The 10,638-nt window shown below is 50.9% G+C and overlaps 1 protein-coding gene across 7 annotated transcripts in view; it reads right to left on the bottom strand.

Annotated features, from left to right (window-relative positions):
• Nucleotides 1-304: 304 nt before the first annotated feature.
• The window catches only part of EIF2B3 (eukaryotic translation initiation factor 2B subunit gamma), a 443,302-nt gene continuing 432,968 nt past the window's right edge, over nt 305-10,638 (bottom strand). For 6 of the 7 annotated variants that reach the window (XM_085602815.1, XM_085602814.1, XM_085602818.1 and 3 more), the window contains exon 12: nt 305-1,051. In XM_085602815.1, coding sequence (XP_085458941.1) covers nt 999-1,051 — 53 coding nt within the window. In that variant the 3' untranslated portion in view covers nt 305-998. The remainder of the gene's footprint in view (nt 1,052-10,638) is intronic. The other variant, XM_085602820.1, reaches the window with a different exon arrangement.

Here is a 10,638-nt window from a genome sequence, read left to right as displayed (position 1 = left end):
TTGGTGCCGAGCACTGGAAACCAATTAAGTGCCGGTGCATAGCCCCGGAAAGCCCCGGCTCCAATTAAGCACTGAGTTAGGTGTTGTAATAAGGTAAAAACGAATGTTTAAAAAGTAAACAAAACTCTGAAAATCACCACTTATAGTTTACCGACCTAACTGTAACTTGCGACCCCGCCATGTACTCGTTATGACCTCACAGCTGCAGTGATTTCCTCATAGATTCAGAAAAGCCACCTCCCACACATTATGCTGTCTCAAATATATATATTGACACCCCTACTGGGACAGGATTTCTTCTTGATTTGGTTAAAACTTACGTGGCACAGTTCCATAAGACGGTCCTGTACCAGATCATTTATTCTGTTTGTGTAGTTAGATAAAGACAACCTGTGTTTCCTTAAAGTAGTATCACATACATTTTAATCCTTCCTTTGGAGAGAAAATAAGCTGAAAACACATTTTAACTTAATTTTGTCGAATGTATATGAAGTGAATTGAACAAACTTAATTTGTTCCACTTTAACATTGTCGGGGTACTTTTAAAATACAGTCTGTCTGTGGCTTTACCAAGGTAGGGGGCAAAAAGCAACAGTGAATTTTCTCCAGTTTATCTTGGTGCAAAATCTCTATGAAATCTGGGCATTTGAATCAATATGTGTAGGATGTCAGTGTGTGCTGTGTATCAATTACTTACATATACTTATTGCAGAAAAGCTAAAGACTCCTTGCTAGTGAGTATAACATCAGAAACAATCCTGGGAGAAGCAGGGAGCCTGGGTGCACAGCGTCCAACCACAAACTAGCATCCAGCCATGTGCGCAGGCCACAGTAACAAAATGGCAGAACTTGTTAACACGTGTCCCTTATTGAGAAATACAGGCGGGGCCTGAGAAAGAGTGAAGCCCTGGATAGTGGCCACTGCATTTCTTCTCTTCAGTCACATGTCTGGAGTCCTGTGTTTTTTATTTTTATGTTTTAAGTCAAAAGCCAGTCCACTAAATCTCCATCAGTTGTTCACTGCCCACGATGATTTCATTGAGTCGTTTGGCTGAAAGAGAAGAACAAACAGCAGTCTTGTGAGAGCGGGTGATTAGAATCACCATATTCATCATAACTTTATTTTGATCTACATACAGATTATAAAAGTACAACATATAAAATCCTTAGACCCCACAACACCCTCCACACAATACAGCTACAAACTCACCCCAAAAATCAGCACTTTTTGGTAACGAAGATTTCCAAAAATACATACAACATTTATAGAGCAATCAAATGTAATAAATTAAATAAAACACATTAAAATCGCGAAGTAAAGCGCTCTATTCTGTATGAAATGGGGACAGGTCCAGTCAAATAGATTTTAAAAACTGCCAATCTATCATTAGTGCTCTTGGGTGGTGTGTGGTAAGCCATGGCCCTATAAAGTGAGAAGGCATCTACGACTAAGGAGCAAAAGAAAAGAAACGGTACATAATTCATGAAGGATGACTACACACTACAAGGAAATAGACTAAAGCGGCAATTGGACGTGAACCAAGGGTTGCTCCCAAAAACTGCAATGTCTCTTGTCAAGGGTTGCTATCGTGTGAAAAAGAGAGGACCAACTTGCCCCCATTAATGCGAGCATGCTCTAGCATCATTTACGTGAACACATTTGGACCGCCAAATCCAGGCTGCCTGGAGGTACCTAGCAACAGCGACCACCACCAGCCTCAAGGTGTCCGTTCTTTGGTTCCTAGTGGCCACAAGGTAACTCCTAACTCCCAAGGTCCTACATAGTGGCAATAGCCATCTTTTTCTTTGGGAGGCATACGCTGGGCAGAAAGGAATGGGGTAAATCTTCAAGAAGGCCCTTTCATGCCAAGCACTCACTGGTCTTGTATTTCGCATTTGCCCACTTCACGCAGAAGGCCATAATAGGTAGGGACTGGTATCCAAATTGTAAAACCAATTTCCTATCTAAAGGGGGAGTAATCTCATCGATCGTATCCTCGTAGTTGGGGGACAGCTTAAAACTCCAAAACATCCAGGGCGCCTCTACTTTTACCAATGGATTCTTCATATACATCCTGCAAGTAGGCCGATTTGATTACCATTTTGGAGGTAGGGGTGAGGTCCTCTGGTACTGCCCAAAAATATTCCAGTCCCAGCTTCCTAAGTGAGGACCTAATGTACGTGAGCCAAATTATGGACTGAGTACCAGGTGGGGCTAATGGATCTCTATAGGCTACCAGAGCGGATGAAGTCCAAATCCTAGTACAATAAGGGTCTAAGCTTAGCTAAATTGTACATACTCAGGTAAAAGAGCCTGCTGCCACAGGAATACAGTTCATTACTAGACAACCCCGAGTGATCGGGAACAACAACATGTGTAAATCAGATTCCCGCAGGACCCTTTTCACGTGGACATTTTGCTCGCTTTTCTGTGGTTGAACCATCTTGTTTATTCAGGGTCTCATATCTGAGGGTTCTGAGTCGAAGAATATTGGTGTCTGGTCTTGAGTTTTCCAGTAATACTAGTCCATCCTAAGTGCACGTGCAGGTTCCTGAAAGTGTTACAGCAAACAAATGATGGATGGAATGCTGACAATGCAAACATTCTCCCCCAGTCAAAAGATCTGGGTTAAATCCATCGTTCTTTTGCCCACTACCACACCCCAGTTTGGACCCAGCTATATGCAAATCAGTCTTGACCCTGTGCCCCATGGGAACAGTCCAGACCCAACTGCCAGGCCAGGTCCTTCCTGGACCGGAAACAAGCATCCTGGGACCGGTTTCAGGGTATATCACCCTTCTTCAGCCAGGCTAGCTTGAATCTAGTGGCACAGTGAGCAAGGGACCCACGTCTGGGCATACCCATCCCACTTAGGGCGAAATGTGTTACAGCAAACAAATGATAGACGGAATGCTGACAATGCAAACATTCTCCCCCAGTCAAAAGATCTGGGTTAAATCCATCGCAGTGGCACAGTGAGCAAGGGACCACGTCTGGGCATACCCATCCCACTTGGGGCGAAAAGTGTTACAGCAAACAAAAGATGGATGGAATGCTGACAATGCAAACATGCTCCCCCAGTCAAAAGATCTGGGTTAAATCCATCGTTCTTTTGCCCACTACGCCACCCCAGTTTGGACCCAGCCATATGCAAATCAGTCTTGACCCTGTGCCCCATGGGAACAGTCCAGACTGAACTGCCAGGCCAGGTCCTCCCTGGACCGGAAACAAGCATCCTGGGACCGGTTTAAGGGTATATCACCCTTCTTCAGCCAGGCTAGCTTGAATCCAGTGGCACAGTGAGCAAGGGACCCACGTCTTGGCATACTCATCCCACTTAGGGTCAAAAGTGTTACAGCAAACAAATGATGGACGGAATACTGACAATGCAAACATTCTCCCCAGTCAAAAGATCTGGGTTAAATCGCCCGTTCTTTTGCCCACTACGCCACCCCAGTTTGGACCCAGCCATATGCAAATCAGTCTTGACCCTGTGACCCATGGGAACAGTCCAGACCGAACTGCCAGGCCAGGTCCTCCCTGGACCGGAAACAAGCGTCCCGGGACCGGTTTCAGGGTATATCACCCTTCTTCCGCCAGCCTACCTCGAATCCAGTGGCACAGTGAGCAAGGGACCCACGTCTGAAAGTGTGGCACACTGATACATGGTGGCACGCCAGAATCTCAGATTCCAGATAGTAGGTCCACTCAAAACCCATCCGTTAGGGGATAATGAGCCCAGAGTTGGGAAGAACCTGCAGACCTGGTTTTACCAGGTCCTCTTCCCCAGATGTTCCTGAATCAGGGCCCCATTTCCTCTGCAATTCACCACCTCTTTGGTGCGGCGGTGGTCTTCAGTGGGGGAATGCGGAGGGGCAGATGGGGAGGGGAACTTGTTTGGTCCTGGGGAGGCTGCCAGGGATCGAGACAAGGTGAGCGCCCCACGTTGGGCAAGAAGAGAGCAGGCAGTGGACGGGCTCCACGTGTGTCTGCACCCGCATCCAGGTCCGTTGTTGCCTGGCCTCAGTTTAAGTGTGATATTGTGGGACCAGGAAGTCCCAGGGCCGGAAACACCGGGTTACTCTATGGCCTTGCGCGTCTCCCTCCTGGAATACGGATCCCTAACACTTGTGACGCGGGCCTCGTGTTCGGTCCAGGCACTTTTACTGAATGTGCAACATTTTAATGCAAGATTTGAGAGATACATTCACATTCATTCGCACGGGATTTGATGTGGGTTTCATAAAACTGTTCCACCTTGAAAATTACGCCGTTTTGTTGCTTTTGGTAAATTGTGGTTTGCGAGCTCAGGAAATGCCACGAAACGCCAAAACGTTAACAAAGCATTGTGGCTTTTCGTTTAACACTCCTTTTCTTCTGTTTTGCAGAATCGAATTTCAGTGAGACACGCATATTTTGCTACTGAGTTCAGTAGTACAAAACATAAACCGCTGAGGCCTATTTGATACTGTAGCATCTGACCCTTGGATGGGGAGGGAGTGTGTGTTCCCAAGCATGTGAAGTGCTCGATATAGTGGTAAATCAGTCCTAAAAGCAGTGCTTGTGCGGGTCACAGTGAAACAGAGTGCGCCTAAGACGAGGTTGGTGACCATCAGCTGAAATCACCTTCTCTCTGTGCTTCTGGGAAAAGCCCAGCTGAGTAAACTGTCTCCTAAGAGTGTCCATATGTAAAAGAAAGCTGGTGCTTTTGGGTAGCCCTGGCTTCCCACCAGTACCCCAAAAATGGGCAAATGCTGTCTAAAATAGCCAAACCTCTATTCGCTCACCGCAGAAACAAGTATTTAAAAGATTTGATAGTCCATTCGAGATTCAAGTCTGATGTTCCCTTCATTCAAAAAACTATCGACAACATCAGACCTATCAAAGGCACCTTTAGATGTGCCTCTTGTAAATCATGTGACCAAATTCTAGAAGGTGAATCCCTCATTCACAATGGATACACTATCCAAGCACAACATCTATGGAACTGTAAAACACAGAACGTCATCTATCTAATTCTGTGTCCATGTAAATTAGGCTATGTCGGTGAGACATCTAGAGCAGTCCACATTCGCATTGCAGAACATCGTTCTGCCATCCGTACATCAAAAATGTCTGCAGCTCTAGTCAAGCACTATCTGGATTTTGGACACAAACCTGAGAACATTCAATAGCGTGTCCTAGAGAAAATTAACACTGCAGAGAATAATGGTGGATGCAAAATCCGTAAAAAAAAAGAGAGGTATTTTGGATTTTCGTCCTTAATACATTCCATTGTGGCTGAACAACGAGTTACCATGGGAAAATGCTATCTAATATACTCATTGGTACATAGTGAATTGGCCATTTCTAATTTCAAGTTCTGTTCCAAATTGAGAGTTACAATAATGCATCTCTATCGTCTATATATAAAAAACATAATATATGGTTCGCATTGCACTCTCCTTAATTTTAGAAGAAGAGAACAATGTATACATTTATTTCTAGTATGGCTCTATAATGTGTTAAATAATATTGAAATAAATTATTTCCAATTATAGAAATAGAAGAAGAAAGCTTCCATTATAAAAAATAAAGAGAACCATCCCATCTACATAATACATTTTTCCGTTCACGATGCACTTGTATATATGCAGTGTGCGCCTCGCATTTTCTTTTGTTATTGGTCCGATATTTTCGGCCTCTTGCATGGACTCACATGCCTGGTTTACATACGGATGTCAAGGTTTATACTCTCATCCAACATGGTATGAGGTGTTTTTGTAGTAATTTCTCCGTAAGGTAAAAAAGGATGCAGAGGCGCCGTTTACGTTACGATCATTCATTTAAAGTTTAACTTTATGCTGTAGGTCTTACCTGGAGGCAGTACCTTGATAATATCTCGAGATATAAATAAAATATATCCCCATTTTAGTTGACCGTAATGTATATCTGCGATACACATTCTTTATAAATCGCATAAATGGTGGCAATACATATATTTGCCTGCATCCCAGTCATCTCGACATGCAATATTATAAGCGTTATAAGCGGAGCAGACTTTGAGGTTAGAACAAAGTTTTCTTCATATTTTTTTTAAAAAAAGAACTATCTAATTATACGTAAAGCTCGCCTTCCGTAGGATGTGCATACATATATTATGTGCGCCTCTTACGTTTTTTTTCACTAAAGTCCTCTTCCAATCAGAGCTAAGACGTATTGCCACATGACCTATTTACGTACGTTCCCTTACGTTTAAATTCTAGATCGGGCGCCATACACATGTTTCGAGGAAATTTTTCCCAAACATCCATCGTGGACGCAGATACGTTGTTCTCAAGCTGTGGTTATCCTTATATAGGACAGTAATTAGAAGGGTAGGTTACCGCTACTATATTAGAAGATGTGCTGTTAGCGGCCACTAATGTTTACACTATTAAATGTGCAGATTGTTCTATAGTATACAAAGGATGAAAATACTGATTTCTTAAAAAAGATGAGACCTACGTTCTCTCATTTTCATCCTTATAGTCATGCAATTCCGTCTCTCCCCCCTCAAATAGCATATATAATAATAGGGTTAACTTTGAGATATAGAGACAGTACAAGTTATGTATTTAAAGTAAGTAGCGGGCGTGGCCAAGATGGCGGGGTGAGCGGACGCTTCCTCCCGTAGCTCCTCCGGCCCGGCCAAGCTAAAGCCCTTTCCTTATGCTTCTCTCCCCCCGCTGACGCTCAGCGCGGGAGAGGAGCGTGGCGGAACATCAGGGGCATACACCGGTGCTGTTTTTGTCCGGATCGCCCCGGGGAAACCCCCCCAAAAAGTTCGCCCGAGATCAAGGAACGACGGCGGCGAGCCCGAGGGGCGGAGCGTGTTGGAGAGCTGTCCGGGCGCCTCGGTTGGGCCTGGTGCTGAAAGTTGCGGCCTGGAGGGGATCTGGCCCGCCGCTCGACGGTGACTGAAGGAGCCTGGCGGGAAGGGGCCCGACGGTGTGGAAGGCTTGGGACGGGTGCCCCGGCGCTCGGACTGGCGATGGCGACACCTTGTACTGCGGAAGCCCTGACCCCTAGCCGAGGTACGGCGGACTCTCTGATGGGGTCGGACCATCTGGCCCCCTGTGCGTGACAATCGGGGGCCGGGGGTGGAACTTATTTTACTGCGGGGTGCCTCGGAGGCCCCGGAGGTGTCGCCGGGCCTAGTCGTTTTGGCTTGCCCCGACCGGCCGCCATTTTGTCCCCGAAGGAGCAGTGGTGGCGGCCTCCGCTGGAGTCCTGGCTGCTGGCTGCGGGCGACCTCCCGCTATTGCTGGATTGACTACCGGAGGGATGAGCTGTTGGGACCCCTCCTCTGCGGCCCCCTTGGTTGTCTCACGCTAGCTCTTGCGGCTGACGGTGACCGGACTAGGCCGCCATTTTGTCACCTGTGACGCAGCGACCTCACTTGTGGGGGATACCCGAGCCGAGTGCGTGCCGGCGGCTGAGCATCCCTGGGGCGCCTGGATCAGTGCCCGACTGCGGAGCTGGCGATGTCTGGGAAAGGAGGCCCGAAGAAAGGGGACCGTACTCTGCCGGACATGCTTGGCAGGGCCCAGCACTTGCGGGACAGGACACAGCCCTCACCGGGGCCCTCCCGGGCACCGGCAGATGTGACTGGAGGGGAGCCACCCGTCACGAGGGCCTTTATGGAGGAACTGTTTAGCTCCCTCAGGGAGGACTTCCAGACACTGAAGCGGGAGGTGGCCGGCGAGGTCCGAGAAGTGCGCAGAGAGGTGGAGGGCCTAGGTGAGCGTGTGGACGCGGCGGAGACGGAGGGCCAACAGCGAGCGGAGGAGATAGTCCATCTCCAGCAGGACGTTCTTCGCCTCCGGGAACAGTGTGTGGAGCTCCAGGCCCACTCTGAGGACCTTGAGAATAGATCTCGGAGGAACAACATCCGAGTGCGTGGCGTGCCGACTGCGGAGGAGGGGTCCGATCTGGGGGGCTACCTGCGGGCCCTGTTCCGAGAGATCCTGGGGGAGGCCACGGACTTTCCCATCAGCATCGACAGGGCGCATAGGGTTGGCCGTCAGCGCCAGCCATCGGCACCCCCACCGGACATTCTGGCCTTCCTGCCCGACTTTCCACTAAAGGAGCGTATCATGGCTGAAGCCCGCAGGAAACAGCCCCTGACCTTTCGGGATCGGCCGGTGGCGCTTTACCAGGATCTCTCCGCCATCACTCTGCAGAAACGCAGGTCCTTTCGGATTGCCACTGACTTTTTGCGCGAGCATGAGACGCCGTACTCTTGGGGTCACCCCTTCCGCCTGATTTTTCGGTGGAACGGAGTATTACACCAGCTACGCTCCTTGCAAGACATTTGTGGTGTCCTGGGGCTCACGGCAGCGGAGGAGGAGGGAGCTACGCCGTCGTGGAGGTCCTCGGAAGGACGGAATCGGCGGAGGTCAACGAGGCGGCGCTCAGCGACCAGTGCAGGGCGCCCGGACTCCCCTACCATTAGGGCGGACAGGGCTGCCGCCCTGAGGGCGGCGGCCGGGGACTCGACCGGCTCCTCTAGCGTGGCCTTGACGGCCTAACACACACTCCGGGGGGAGATGTCTTTAGCTTCTTAACATGCTTGGCACGGGGCGGGGGGGTTGGGGGGAGCGGGTGGAGGTAAGTGGCTGGACGTCCACTTTGCTCTTTTCTACGGACTTGCCCGTTTTGGGGCTTGACTGAGACTATGGGGTGTTTGAGTTTGGGGAGGGCTAGTTGCCGAGGTTGGGTTTTGGGTGGGGGAGGGGGTTGTTTTGGGGTTGGGAAGGTCCCGTCCGATGTTGTCTATGCCCGCTTTGTTTTGGCTTGTCCCGCGCTGCGGCCCCGCGCGCCCCACCCGCTGATTCCCTACCCATTGCATGGCGCTCCCGATCCCTGCGAGGAATGCCGGGCCTAAAGGTAGTGACCCTTAATGTTCAGGGTCTGAATAACCCGGTGAAGCGCAGAGCGATCCTGTCGTTGCTGCAGGGGACGCAGGCGGACATTTGCCTTTTGCAGGAGACACACTTATTGCCCCGAGACTGCCATAGGATGCGCTCTGCTAAGTTCCCCACCCAGTTCTTTTCCTCGGCAGCGAACAAGACAGCGGGGGTGGCCATTCTCCTAGCGAGCTCCTTTCGGGGGGAGGTGTTGCATAAGTGTGCTGAACAGAAGGGGAGGCTCCTTGCGTATCGCATGCGCCTGGGAGGCATAGCATTTACGGTTGGCTCCGTTTATAGCCCAAACGAGCATCAAGAGCGCTTCCTAGATTCCGCGCTGGTGGATGTCACTGCTTCCCCAGACCGACACATTATCTTGGGCGGAGACCTCAACATTGTCTTTGACTCTGGGATGGACAGATCGGCGCAGCGCTTTCCGCAGACGGGGGAACTGTCCCAGGCTGGGAAGGCCCGGATTGCGGAAATGGACTTGCATGACCTCTGGCGCTCCCTGCACCCCACGGATAGGGACTACTCTTTCTTCTCGCACGCACACCGCACCTACTCACGGCTGGACTACCTCCTGGTGAGTGGACCGATGCGTGCCGCGGCCACGGCGGCGGACATCGGGGTCCTGACCCTATCTGACCACTCTCCAGTCACCGGCGTTTTCCGGTGGCCGGCGGCCTCCCCCTCTCGGGGGGCGTGGCGCCTCCGGGACACACTTCTACACAAAAAATCGGTGGTACAACGCGTCGGGGAGGTCATACAGGACTATCTCACTCACAACAGCAACACTGACACTTCGCAGGCGACACAGTGGGCGGCACTGAAGGCCGTCCTACGGGGGGAATTCATCTCTATCTCTGCAGCCGAGAATAAGGAGCGGCAACTGAAGAGGGAGGAGTTGACAGCTCAAGTCCGGGAGCTTGAGCAGGTCCACCGCCGTACGGGAGCGCCGAGGGTATGGAGGCAGTTGAAGGCAGCGAGGAAGCTCCTCTCGGCTCTGGATCTTGACAGGGCGGAGTACGCCGCCTTACGCTTGAAACATGCCTACTACACTGGGGGGGACAGGTGTGGCAAGCTCCTAGCACACCGGCTCCGGGTCGCGCAACAGCGCAGCGTGGTGAAAGAACTGGTGGGTGCGGACGGGGGGGTTGTCTCCGGGGACGCGGAGGTAGCGGAGACTTTCCGCGGCTTCTACGAGGCGCTGTATGCTGAGGAGCCCTCCTCGCCACGGGATGCCGATTGCTATTTGGAGTCGGTGACCCTCCCGGTACTGGACCCGGCTCAGGCGGACCACCTGGAGCGGGACATCCATGTGGAGGAAGTGATTTCGGCTATCGCGCGGCTGAAACATGGCAAGGCCCCGGGCCCGGACGGGTACACGTCGCTATTCTACAAGACTTTCTGCACGACCGTGGCCCCTGTCCTCACGCGGCTGTTTAACTCCTTCTCCGAACCGGGAGCCATCCCTCCGGATCTCCTGAGGGCGACGGTCGCGGTAATCCCGAAGCCTGGGAAGGACCGGGCCCTCTGCGGCTCGTACCGGCCCATCTCGCTCCTAAATGTCGACCTCAAGTTGTACACGGGGATTCTCGCATCCAGGCTGGGTCCACACCTCCCCGACCTGGTGGAGGCGGACCAGGCTGGTTTTGTGCCCGGTAGACAGACGGTTGACAACACCAAGAGAGTGACGCATGTTCT

The sequence above is a fragment of the Triturus cristatus genome, chromosome 4_2 (assembly GCF_964204655.1).
Source record: "Triturus cristatus chromosome 4_2, aTriCri1.1, whole genome shotgun sequence".
NCBI classification, from domain to species: domain Eukaryota; kingdom Metazoa; phylum Chordata; class Amphibia; order Caudata; family Salamandridae; genus Triturus; species Triturus cristatus.
This window is presented reverse-complemented; position numbering and strand designations above follow the sequence as displayed.